The 14,163-nt window shown below is 42.1% G+C and overlaps 1 protein-coding gene across 2 annotated transcripts in view; it reads right to left on the bottom strand.

The window, feature by feature from the left end:
- Nucleotides 1-9,760, bottom strand: part of LOC102311078 (cGMP-inhibited 3',5'-cyclic phosphodiesterase A) — a 79,605-nt gene extending 69,845 nt beyond the window's left edge. For both annotated transcript variants that reach the window (XM_005929096.2, XM_005929097.2), the window contains exon 1: nucleotides 8,163-9,760. In XM_005929096.2, the coding sequence (XP_005929158.1) occupies nucleotides 8,163-9,077 (915 nt within the window). In that variant the 5' untranslated portion in view covers nucleotides 9,078-9,760. The remainder of the gene's footprint in view (nucleotides 1-8,162) is intronic.
- Nucleotides 9,761-14,163: the final 4,403 nt, after the last annotated feature.

Raw genomic sequence — 14,163 nt, 5'->3', positions numbered from 1 at the left:
TTAATAAAACACAAAACTATAAGAAGAACTTTTACTTTTTTTAATTACAATTTAGAAAGTTGTCATCTTTTTGTCTAATCTCAATACTCAAAGTAAATGTGTCACAAAATATGTTTGAATTTATGCACAATAGAAGCTTAAAGGGGCATGAAATCAAAACACTCAAAGAACAAGTTGTTTGGATTTATAAGACAGAATTTGAATAGTTTGAATCTCCACCACTCCTGTGTTCATGCAAGCTGTTATCAAGGATCTGAATACCTCTATAAACACTGGCATTTTGGAAACAGTACAATGTTTAAGGGACAACTCACACTACATGTTCAAGTTAAATTGAACAAAAAAATCTCAACAGTCTGAACAGTTGAAAGCCTGAGAAACAAACCAGGCAGTGGATTACTAAATGCAGTCATTCATCACTGAAAACCACTTCTCTTGTCATGCTCTTGAAATGTATAATCAATTAATAGCTGACTATGTTTGGATTTATTGGGCAGCCTCAGTCATAGGGGCTCAAAATGTTCCCCCTCGCTAAATGAGTCATGGCAGCAGCAGCAGCAGCAGCGACAGCAGCAACTGTGGCCTGCTCTGTTTCTAATGCAGACACAATGATACTGGAACAGGGGGATTAGCTGAACTTCCCCTACTCAATCTGAGCTCAGATGAAAGAGTCCTGAGATAATTTTTTTTTCTGGGGAGGTATTTTCCAAAATATAAAAGGAAGAAAAGAGAGAGTGGAAACGAACAGTTATTTATTCTGTGTTTCACACATTCTACTGGCTGTCGCTATTTCAGTCTAGAACTACATTTCCACCTCCCTCTCCTGAATACGCACACATGCTCACTTGAGCACACACCTCCTGGGGAAATGTGAGAGTATCTATTCATTCGGCAGAGGCCAGCTGTACACCTGGTGACAGCCCGGGATGGTGGTGTTGGCTCAGGTCACGGTGTGCAGGGAGAGAAAGGGAAAGGGCTGAGTAAATGGGCCCGTGGGCCTGTCCTTCAGGCCCTTCAACCTGCACATTCCAATTCATGTAGCAGCAGGGCAACGGCTGGAATGTCTCCTCATGTAAGGGATTACTGTCTTAAAGATGGGCTCCTCTTGTGATTGAAAGGCCCCTAGGATGATAAATAGACATGAAAGCCTGAGGCATTGCATTCATTTCCCCAAACGAATGTACTGCCCATCCCTTAGAGAGCAAAATGGCTTGGCTTCAGGGTTACAGACACAAATGTTTGGATTCAAGAAAATACTGAAGTTATTCAAATTTTTTTCGGTTTCAGACTTCAGAATTTAGGAAAAGCTATCTTATGACTCTTTTAGATGTTAGATGTTTGCTTGCTAATATAAGTTTGTAAGTAAATTTTCAACATATACCCTCGTTTCATATGCATTGTAAAGGCCTGACAGTGATGCTAGAAATGTTAGCCAGAAAGCAGCCATGGCCTAAGGACCACAATGCCTAATTATGAAAAAAGATCCACCATAAAAATTCCACAACCGTTATTGGAATCTGGAACCAGCAGGACTTTTTCCTGGAACAATCCTTTACTAGATATTTCCTGTATTGCCCCTGTAGTCTGGCACCATCTCTCAAGCATGCATTTGACCTACAGTGATCAGCCACAACACTAAAACCTCTGACTAGGTGAACTGAATAAAATTCTCGGGTTCTGTCATTTATGTCTGGGTAACTATGACAAGCTTACCCACCAAAACATTGTTTGCAGTCTGAGCATCTGCAGGATGTGCCACACTAAGTTTGATCCCTCAGGGCTCCAACCTGCAAGCCACAAGACACCACTGCCACCCTCCTGGTACCACAGGCATCACAGGACACCCCAAAAAGGACCTATGTTCATATTTCAAGGGTCAGAGCGATGTTGTGGCTTTTTAAAAGAATCGATATATGTACCAAATAGATCAATAAGAAGATACTGATCTCCTAGTTGATCTGAGGACTTTAAGATCTTATAAAATCTCTATTTATGTTTTTACCACCGTCTGTGCTCTAAAATCACTTTAGGCTGCATGTTTCTATAAACGATGTTATGGTAATGACAAATAAAGCTGAATATTCTTTACTTCTGCAGTTTCTTTGTTATTATTATTTTTCTTTAAGGGCAGTTTACCACATTTACAAAGTGGGCTATCTAATATTTCTTCATGCATTTAGATCTATCTAGCAGGTATAATGCTTACTGTTAAGCCAGATTTCCCCATATAGACTAATTTTTTAAAGTTGTTCCCGGCCAGTTCTTAAAAGTGCAGTCTTAAATAGACCAAAAATATATATATTTATACAATCATTACAAATTCAGTTGTTCTAGCAGTAAGATAAAAAGACATTAATGAGCTATAACAAGTAAAAAAAACTTTTCTCTAGAAAAATAAAAACATGTCTATAGTTCTCAAAATAAAAAATCAACAAGTTATGGTAATGACATGCTGACGCGAGTATTGGCTACGTAGTATTACAAACACTATCCAGCCCTATTGGTATGCACGGACATCCACTTCTTCACCACCACGTGTGCACACTTTCTCTCTATCTTTGTCTCACATACACAGACACACACTCATGCACAAGCACGGACGCCCACATACTCTACTCATAAACACTTTTGTGCCAGGAACATTCTGTTCACCTCCATTACAGAAATAGTCCATCTCTTATGGTAACACAGAAAACTTGAGTGACATAGTTGCCTTAGTCAAGAACACAGGAGAAATGAGTACAGTTCATAATCTACTATTCAATTCACGCAAAAAAAAAGTTTAAAAAATCTGTACTTCACTTTAGATTCTGCTGTAGTCCAGTGTAAGCCAGTTACTGGGAACCTGAGGTGTTAATATGTGTGATGTGTGTTAGAGCTGGAGGCCTGCATCTGTCTAGCCGTTCCAGCTGCGTTGGGTTGCGTCTGTGGTTAGAGGCCCTCCATGTTTCTCAGAGCGGATTCAACCTCTCAGCCTACAGCAGCTGGCAGCCATCAAGCTGCTGGCACCACATACACACACACACACATGTGCACACATGCTCACACAGACGTCTGCAATTTCCATGGTAATCAGTAGAGAACCAGAGCGTGGTTGTGCCAGGGTTAGGGAAGAGAGGGAAGGATATTCAATTCAGTCCCGGACCTCTAGTTTGGTTGGCTTAAATGATCAGAGATACAGGGAATGAGCTAGATCTTGTTGCTGTAAATGACTGAAATGAAAGAAGTGGACACAGATGTGTGATTCAGGAGAGTAGAGTTTAAAGAATAATTCTGGTTAATCAAAGCCTGGGCGTTATTTGTGTTGTTTTGCGATCAATACTGATAACTTTGTTCTCGCTCAGTTAAATGCTAAGCTCTAGGATCAAGGTAATATCACTAACAAGTGATTATGGACAAGAAAATTAGCTCATTGTCAAAATATAGCACTGTGTCACGCGGCAAATTTGACATCACATCCTGTAAGCCTGTGTCGCGCACAACAATCTCTGTAGCACTTCAGTCAGTCGTGCAGCTCTTGATTTTGTAACCTGGCACGTTGCGCCATGGCAACTGTAGTTTGGTTGAAGACACAAGTGTACAATCGTAGTGGTTTTTTACCGCCATTTGAATGCTATTCCAGTATGGAAGCTGAGAGACATACAGATGTACAGAAGAAGACGTTGGAACGGTTTGAAAACTTGACAGTTTGTGGAAAAGTCTGGGAAAAAAACACTGGACAAAGTCTTAGCTTTTGGTAAAGGCATTGTTTAAAACTATTTGTTGATCAGCTGGATACATTATTTAAAAGAAATTAAAAAACAAAAGCCACTGGCATAGATAACCTGTTTGGTTTGGTTACATAGTGTCAAAGCCATTTATCTGATACTTAAGCCAGTTGAACTACATATTAATCACTTCAGTGTGCACAATGACGACATATTTGATTGAAGTGATTGACAAAACTATGGAAACAGCACCCAGTTCCCATAATTCCAAGAGAACCTTTGGAGGCTTGGACTTCATGCTGGTTAGCCAACATGGCAGAGGTAACACATACAAATCTGGAGCATAAGCACGTTAAAAGTTGCTACTCTGCATCAGTAAAACGCAAGACTCTTCCACCATTCGGGGGGGGGGGTAAGAGTAAGCCTGGTGTTTTGCCTGGCTACTAAACAAAACCTCAAATGACCTACTTTCATTCCTACCCCGATTCCTCCACCCCTCGCCTCCTCCTCTTCACACACGCACAGCGCAGCTAATACACGGGGACTGAATGGGGACTGAAAGTGTGAAGTGGAACGCCCAATCACAAGACACGGAACCCCATGCTGATATCAGCTTCCTTTCCAAGTGCAAAAGGAGGCTTTCAATGAGACCATTCCTAACCCAGAGGCCATTCAAGTTTTTGAAAAATATTTAAGAAAAAAAAAAAAAGTTAAAATGCATCATGTCCCATGAGGCTACGAGTTTAGAATACAAACAAGCTGCTCAGGATGAGAGTGTGCAGTGGTAAATCACTGCCCTACAGGCTATCAACAACCTCCTCCATCCCAAACACAATTCAATTACGGACAGTGCGGTAAAAATAGAGTAAGAGGAAACCTTTACAAGAGCAACAGTAATTGTGTTTGGAACCCATTCCGCAGGAAGTCATTATCATAGATTTCAAGAATATCTTCATCATCCGAGTTAAGAAAGAATTTCCTCCTCTGGCTGGGATAATATTTGTGCTGGTGTCAGAGAGAGTACAGAGAGTGGAGAAATAGCTATGGAAAGGGGCGGGGTTAGTGAGAGAAAGGGGAGTGGCTTCAAAGACCTTGCAAAGGGTGTAGCACTTTACTCCCCATTACCGGCCTGATCAGCTCTGCCCAAACTTTGCAGCTCAGGTAGGAGAGGTCAAAACTGCTTTCCTCTGCTTCTGCGCACAGAAAGTTCTATGGTGGCGCTTATGTCTGCAGCAGGACAGCCTTGGACTCAAATTTCCTCACATGCTGTGAAAAGTGATCCACACGAGTCCACACCTTATTCTCCAGTTCAATATCCCCAACTGAAATACAGAAGACCGGCTTGTCATTTCGCATTAAACCAAGACGAAGAACTATCCCGCAGAGGCCCCTGCTAGCTGCTATCAGATCAGCTGATAATGACTTTCTTTTATTAAGCCAAAGATGGGGGTGGGAGGTGGGGGGGACAACCCCAGCATTGCAAAATGCATCTATTTAGTGAGCTGATAGATGTCGGCAGCCAATTTGTGTTTAAAAAAAGGGAAAATTACTGTTTATCAAATCTACTGTTGTGCGAATTTGAGCAGTGCCTCAAAGCGTGACTTTGGAAGGATGGTGATGAGAATGGGGGGTAGAGTAGCTTTGAGATTTGTGATGAAGCAAAGAAACAGATTTCTCTTTGCTCTGTTTATTTTCTGAATAAACAGTTTTTACATCGTGACTATGAATCTGAAGAGCTTTGTTTCTTTTTTTTTTGTTTTTTTTAATAAGACTCAAAGGTCTTTGAGAGAAGCTTCCTGAGAAAAATAAAGTTAAGTATCAAATGTAATGCTCCATCCAGGATTACACTGTTCTTCAAACACTTCAGTCACATAGCACTAGTGTAAACATCATCGGGTCAACACAGCGCAGATGTACTCCTTGTTATGCTGCTTCTTTAAAACATCATAACTCTCTTGAAAACAGCAAAAGGGCAAACTGTTAAAACATCAACCAGCCTCTTTACAACAAAGACACTCCTAGAAAATTACAGCCTCGTTGCTGTTAAACACTAAATACATATATTTTCATCTGCCAGACGGATTTTTAAAAAAATATATAGATGTATATATTTGCTGTCTGGCATCTCTCCTGTTCCCATCACCATGTGGCGGTTGCTTCGCGGGCCCCGAATAGTGTGACTGATCCCCTTCACCCCCACCAACCCCCTGGGATGCCAGAGCCCAGTGGGAATAAGGTGATGACTAGTGTGGATCAGCGCAAGCTTGTTTACACATTACAGACCACACAGACAAGACAGCATATGCACGCCATGTGTGGCTCAATTACATGCAGGCGGTGACTGGTCAACTGCTAAGCAGAACCATCAGAGATGAAAGGGAAGGGTGCATCACTTGGCCTTTGTTGTAGAAGCTTTAATATGTCGTGAACTTCTTCATGTTGCGCTGTGGGTGCCTGCATTGCCATCTTTACGTCCCACTACAAACACCTGTAATTGAGACGGTCTTTCAGCAGAGGGCTCCAGCCTGGCTGAGGTGACAATGTAGGAGAATCACAGATGTTGTAAATGTCTGCACTCTTTCATGATATTGCCTACTTTGTCAGCTGGTTCCATCCTGCTTTTGAGTGAGGTATGAGGACTGAAAACACAAAACATCATAAATCATAACTTGTCTGTTTTTACTGTGCTCTAAGCAACTGTTTTGAATTCAGTGGAGCCTGAATCCAAAAGTAAAACCTGGTGTCCACCCTTTTTTATGTGTTTTGACATCTGCAAGCTTTGTAAAGGTGCATTGCTGTGACTTATTGCAGTTTAGCCGTCAAATGTATCCGCGTAGTCTCACTGCTTTGGTGAGGCATGGAGAAATTAAAAATATACTTTACTGAACTTTTACCTTTACTCGATTTCTGAATTGTTTTAAAAGCATCGTCGCGTACACTGAAAACAAGAGCAAATTTAGAGAATATTTCATGCAGAATTGAGAAGATATCAAAAACTATATGTAGAAATTGAACTGCTTTCCTCATGTGTAAATAAATATAATATGAAATAATTTATTTTATTTGTGGGACAACTCTTTAACATCCTACTTCAAGTAAAAAAAATTAAAAAATAAATCCACAAAAATAAGCTTCAGTTGCAAAATCATTCCTAAATCAAAAAAAGTGCAAAGTGTAAAATATCTAAGAGTCTTTTCATATCCAAATTGTGCACCATATGTGTGCATGTGTGTGACCACAAAGAAAAACAAACTAGCACACTGCAACACTAACTAGCCCTGAAGGCATCTTTCAAGTGGCCGACAGTGCAGCCTCTCATCTGCCACACTAACCACACTCATAGGTCACAACGATAGCTTTGATGGCTCTAAAAGTCAGTTTCCCATTCATTGATTTTGCATTCGAAAGGCTTTAAGAGTTGATATGAGTTCATTTAAGTGAAGCTAACCTGTCTTCTTTAACGCAGGAATGCATGTGTAACAGTATCAGTAAAGATTTGAAAGTCAGTGCAACCACATTCCAGAGGTTTAAGTACAGCAAGCAAGTAAAGTGGTGAGAAACAAGTGACATTAAAGTCCAAGACAGAAAAGCAGTGGCTTAGACATTATCTGGGGAAAACATTTGATAAAAAAAAATTAGGGATGACAGGGATCAGCTTCCCTTTCTCGAAGGCACGGACTCAAAAATAGCATTCCATTTAGCAAAAACACTTCACATTTGGTACTTTATTTTTGAAATGACAAAAGTGAGCTTGACATTAAACCATAGGCCGAAGTTTTTTTTCTACTCCAAAAACATTACACTGGTTTGAAATGTGCATCGTTTTCTTGAAAAATGAGGAAAATCTGCATTAATTCATATGTTTTTTAAGATGTATTATCAGTTTAAATTTTTAAAAAGGTATTTGTAATGATAACTTGTCTAAACAGTTTAAGTGTGGATGTAAATAGGAAAAATAAATCCTTTGTTAGTATTGAATTTGTGCCTGAGAGTGGCTGCAATTAGCTCCACAAAATATGACAAGATATCTGTCAAAAATGATTTGATCTGATCAAAGATCAAAGCACACCCAAGTAAACTGTAATCTCCACACTGCAAGGTTTAAAAAAATACAAAAAACAGCACATTACTTAACAATAATTATAATAATACTTGTATTATCATATTATTAGACTTTCTGTTGTTATGTTATTCTGTTGTGACATGCCTGACTTTCCTTTTCAAATTAGGATCCTGCACACTGTCTGGCTTTGTTAAAATCCCTGCTAATAATAATAAAATAACATTGAAATTTGTGATCAGATCCATAAAGGGCCAGTGGTCCATGTTTTGATGCCACTGCTCAGACTGTTCCCATCTTTCCTCCGCTCCACTCAAAAAAACAAAAACAAACAAAAAAAATTCATAGGACACAAAGCAGAAAGAGAAAAGTTCAAGGGGACAAGAACTTCTTACCTGGTCTCTTTGGATGCATGGCAGAGAGGTCCGGCGATGTGACTTGCTGTTGGACTGACTGTGTGCCATGTCTGAGGCTATCACAGAACTGGACCTCCTGCGCCTTTTAAATACAGGGATCTCTTCCCTGGCCTCAGTCACAGGGGTGCAGCCCTCCTTGTGTCTCCCTTGGTTGGGAAGGAGCTTGTCAGCATACCTCGCCAGCAGGATGCCCAGCACTCCAACCAGGTACGCTACGTATGGTCTCCAAGTGGCCCGCACTTTGTGCAGAGAGAAGAGTGAGATGGTCCTGACTACGCTGATGAAAACGATCACCGATATGCCCTGATTCAACCGTACTACCATGAGTGCGCCGGTGGCCACGCAGAGGAGCACAACAACGGCCGCTGTCGTGAATGAAAACAGCTGCTCATCTGTCCCATCCAGAAGAGACCACGCCGCTACTTCGCCCAGGTGGCACAAGGTTAGGAGGGAGATGGCGGTCTGGATTAGAACCCCGCAGCGGATTAAGTACACACCGACCCAAAAGAAGGCACATACAAGGGTGAACAATGGCGAAACCACACTCCAGCAAGTTTGCAACAGCTCTGCTGCGCAGCCTGAAACGAAGTGAAGGGGAGACGATGAATGCGAGAGTCTGCTGTCAGCGCTGCTGCTGGCATCAGCTTTCCAGTCTGCACATTTGACCAGCAGAGCGAGAAAAAACGAAAGCGAGCCCACACACACCGCACTCCGGAGTCTTTGCGAACTCCATATTTTTGTAAACATCAGTCTCACCCACGACTCATAGTGTCGGTCTCGCCACAGTGGAATGACACATGTTTTCACATAACCATTGCGATCCGGTGCGCCGAAGCTTCTTTCGTAAGTGCTACTCTGCGCACCGTTACTGCAAGCTTCTGAAGGCATCGCCATCACTCATGGCAGATATGAAGTATGAGGAAGTCTATAATGCATCTATGATAGTGCGGTCATGGGACAGGACACAAGTGACAAAACAAGCGTAATTTATTGTAAGCACAAAGGAAAAGAGCACGGCGAATACGCACACACGTCTCTCCATTTACGCATGGAGATGTACTGCCAGGGAATGCACTCTTTTGTTTTTCCAGGTGCGGGATGAGGAACTGCTGCCCCAAAACAACATAAAAGAAGCATGGACGACAGAATTACTCAGATGTGTTACAGATCTAGGGCACCGCTTCTTTGCACACACATGTCCCGCGTTGCCCTCCTTTGTGGCGCGCCGTCTCTTTGACTTTGTCTGCTGTCATTCTCGTTCTTTTGTACATCCACGGCCCGTGCAGCAGCACCAGCAGCAGCAGTAGCAGTCTTTGCAAAACATCCGTCCCGGTCTGCGAACATTCAGCCTTAAACCATTTGTTTCGACACTTTTCGGTTTCTCCCCAAACGGTAAGAGTCTCCGGTTACTTTCGAGGATAAAAGCCGCTGAGGAATTTAAGCCGCTCGAGTGAGTGTCCGCCAGGTTGTCGCTCAGCGTTTCGCGTGTTTGTCACCAGCTCTTTAACCAGCCGTGAGTCTCAGCTCATTCACACCCCCGAGTTCCTACTTCACACAGGGAGCAAGATATTGGAGCGGCAGTGAAACCCCCAAATCCTCCTCAGCCAGCCCAGCAGGCGTTGTCCTCACATATATTTTTTTAAAACATTTTTAATACATCACCATGTAACATATACATGCATATGAGTATTTGTATACGTTTTTTTAAGATAGAAAATAAAAAAAATAAAAAAAAATGTGGATGACCTATATTTCCCTGGAGTTTCTCTCTGTTTGGAGTAATTACGGGGTCTTTAGGAACAAAAATTCAAAGCACGTTACATCACAAAGAGTTTATTTTTAATTTATCATTTTCTTACAGTATTTTTTTGTCAAAATTTTTATTTTATTTTTTCAGGAGAACCAAGCAAACTTCAGAGCTTCAAATTGCCTCGAGATGAATTCATTTTAAATTGAGGCTATGCGCAGATGCTGACGAGAGAAACGGGGCGCTCTGCATGCGAACTGTAGTTCGGCGAAATTCCCGGAACAGTGCTGTGGTTGTCCTCCAGCTCGACCCCCCTTCCATTGAAATATTTATCCCATCATCCCACTGTAAGTGTCAGTGATGATATACAGTATTACGTCACAGTGAAAGGTCTGCATCAATGTTTCAGCACAAGAGAGCCTGTGGGTGTATAAATGCACGGTGTTCACAGTTCATGAGGTGCATATGTGTGTTTCCTCACATGGCCTCCTATAATCTCGTGGGATTACACCCTTATCACGTGAATTGGATGCACCATATGCAAACAGAGATCCACCAAAGCAAGCACAGGTAATCTCATATTTGATGCTGTGCAAAGAAGTTGCCTCACGTTGGACTAGTATTTTTTTTTTCTTTCTCAACCCTGACCCACCCCCCCTCCTCTCCCTCTCTCTCTCTTACACATTCACACACACACTTAAGCACACACTTTTAACCCTGAAGCTGTTTAACATTTAACATCTGGTCTTCTCATGAAGACAGAGCATTGTCTCTGTTAAGCCGAGGTCGTGCTTTTATAGCCCAACGTCCTTCTCCTGCTCCTTCTCCCCTGATTAAGACAGGTCAGCACAACTCCTTCCACCCAATGGCGTATTACAGAGCCCTGTGTATGCCTTGTCAGCTGTGATTAGTTAGAAGCAGGGGAGGAGAAGACGCGCTAACAGGGAGTGATAGGAGCAGGGAGGAGGCCGGGTCTTGTCCATCACCTCTCAGCACACGCTCGCAGAGAGCCAGACAGTCCTTTCAGTGCAGCGTGTCACCAGGCAGCTGCTGGCTCCACATTTTTTGGGACTTTTTTTTTCAGCTTATCAGAACCCATAGGTAAGTTTTCTCAGGGAGAGCTGAAACAATGTTGCCTTATCAGAATGGTTTATTTCATAGGTGATAGGAACAGAAACATTCCCTCTTCAAACACGGAAGATAAGAGGAAGACAAAAGAGGGCAGAGCTGAAGTCAGCCAGAATACAGGATATACACGCATTCGTTAAATCGCTGTGTGTGGTAATGAAATGCAACATGATTTTATTATGTGATAGGTTGCAAAAATAGATTGTGTAAAGGGAAGCACACCAGGTTGGGATGCTTTGGACACCACCTGTGTTATCAAAATTTAAAGCTAACAGCTGCCCTCGTTTCGCATGAACCCGTCAACGGTCAGATAGATTCTTCAATGAAAAGCATCACATCCTGTTTCAGACTGTTTGTGGCAGATGAAAGTAAATCACTCCAAACCTGGAGCATATCCCGCACTACATCTAGAATCTTACAGCAAGCTCATTGTGAAACGTTCCTGCGACTGTCTCTCCAAAACGCTACTATTCTGAATTACCCAAAGGAATTTTAACAACTGGGGAATGCTCACCTAACTGTCTTACCGTATTTGGCAATGCCACGCTCCATTGTAAAAGAGGAATCTTTTATGAGGAGCAATTCATCAGACATCTGGTTTTGATGTTGCATGGGGGTGCAGTCTTCACAAGTGACCTTTCTCAGACCAACGCCGGCCTGTGAGACTGCTGCAGGAAGCTGTGTACTCTGGAAGTGTGAATATCCAAAGGCCAGCTTATTTACCAGTAAACCACTTGACCCAGAAGCCTCTTTGCGCTTCATGAATCCAATACGAACATGATCTGATGCCATATACTACGCTTGGGTTTCACTTCAGGCAATTTGTGTTGTAAATAGCTTTCAAGTATACACAAATTGCAGATGTCTGTTTGATTTTGTCAAAAAATGTTAAAAAGAGATGCAAAAAGCTGTTTCTTGATGTTACACATCGAATGCAGCCTAATGTAGTGTTGAACTACTAAAGAACAGAAGGAGAAGAGTGGCTGAGTGGCGTGATGGAAGCAAGTTTACATTGTGTTTGGTACTTGAGTGCAGAGAACGAGATCCATCACGGTGTGTTTACCAGCCCTCATGGGCAAAAGCTGGCTCGTGGCCAAGTTTCCACTGTGGCGCTGTGGGCACCCATCGCTACACACAAACACACACAGACACAAATGCCACCGCCATCATATACACAGTCATGCACGTGCACGCACCCCCTGACACAGTCTTTTATTTGCCCCGGTGTGTACACACAGTTGCACGAGTGCCTGTAGAGCACGGGCCTTCTAGCACGAGCAACCGAGGAATCAGCGAGCATCCTTTCTCTGCAAAGAGGAGCCTGTTCGTAACATAACTGGAATTAGTCTGTGCCGGATTCTTCTGCACAATCAGGGCAAAAACTTTATTATCAGTTTAGGTCAGTGACACCGACGGCGGCCAGAATTTTCAAGTCAATATTCCGAATTTCAATCAGATTGCACAAGATACAATTTTATAACAATGTTCTATTGCTAAATAATCTGCGATAAGTAAGAGATTAGTCACAGGTCTGCCGACAGATTATTTATCAGGAAATGTCTGAAAATCTGAGAAGTGATTTGAAGAATGTGGACGTACAAAAACAAGACAACTCATGTGGGCTTTGGGAAACTTTAATTATTAATGTGTTTTAGAATCTGAATTCTACAATAAATGATTCCATTCAACAAAGTCACCTTTTTTATTGTTTGTAAATAATACTGCTGACTCTCCACAGACTGCAACATATTGTGTCTAGAAGGATGTGTTATGAAATGTCACACCAAAACAGATGTCTATTACCAATATATTTACACACACACGATGTAGATTTGGTAGATTGACTTTCAAGTACACTGAATTTATAGCAAGACAAGTTGTTTTTTTATAGTTTTAGTATTTCTCCGGCCCTGCGACAGACTATAGTGCCAAATCACAACAAAAGTCGCCTCAAGGCGCTTCATAGATACAGAGAAAAACCCAACAATCATATGACCCCCTATGAGCAAGCACTTTGGCGACAGTGGGAAGGAAAAACTCCCTTTTAACAGGAAGAAACCTCCGGCAGAACCAGGCTCAGGGAGGGGCGGGGCCATCTGCTGCGACCGGTTGGGGTGAGAGAAGGAAGACAGGATAAAGACATGCTGTGGAAGAGAGACAGAGGTTAATAACAGATATGATTCAATGCAGAGAGGTCTATTAACACATAGTGAGTGAGAAAGGTGACTGGAAAGGAAAAACTCAATGCATCATGGGAATCCCCGGCAGCCTACATCTATTGCAGCATAACTAAGGGAGGATTCAGGGTCACCTGGTCCAGCCCTAACTATATGCTTTAGCAAAAAGGAAAGTTTTAAGCCTAATCTTGAAAGTAGAGATAGTGTCTGTCTCCCGAATCCAAACTGGAAGCTGGTTCCACAGAAGAGGGGCCTGAAAACTGAAGGCTCTGCCTCCCATTCTACTTTTAAATACTCTAGGAACAACAAGTAGGCCTGCAGAGCGAGAGCGAAGTGCTCTAATAGGGTGATATGGTACTACAAGGTCATTAAGATAAGATGGGGCCTGATTATTTAAGACCTTGTATGTGAGGAGCAGGATTTTGAATTCAATTCTGGATTTAACAGGAAGCCAATGAAGGGAAGCCAAAACAGGAGAAATATGCTCTCTCTTTCTAGTCCCTGTCAGGACTCTTGCTGCAGCATTTTGGATTAGCTGAAGGCTTTTCAGTGAGTTTTTTGGACATCCTGATAATAATGAATTACAGTAGTCCAGCCTGGAAGTAATAAATGCATGAACTAGTTTTTCAGCGTCACTCTGAGACAGGATATTTCTAATTTTAGAGATGTTGCGCAAATGGAAGAAAGCAGTCTTACATATTTGTTTAATATGTGCGTTGAAGGACATGTCCTGGTCAAAAATGACTCCAAGGTTCCTCACAGCGTTACTGGAGGCCAAGGTAATGCCATCCAGAGTAAGAATCTGGTTAGATACCATATTTCTAAGATTTTCAGGGCCGAGTACAATAACCTCAGTTTTATCTGAATTAAGAAGCAGAAAGTTAGCGGCCATCCAGGTCTTTATGTCTTTAAGACATTCCTGCAGTTT

This window comes from Haplochromis burtoni, unplaced genomic scaffold (genome assembly GCF_018398535.1).
Source record: "Haplochromis burtoni strain Fernald_Lab_line unplaced genomic scaffold, NCSU_Asbu1 Contig_77, whole genome shotgun sequence".
Taxonomy (NCBI): Eukaryota; Metazoa; Chordata; class Actinopteri; order Cichliformes; family Cichlidae; genus Haplochromis; species Haplochromis burtoni.
This window is presented reverse-complemented; position numbering and strand designations above follow the sequence as displayed.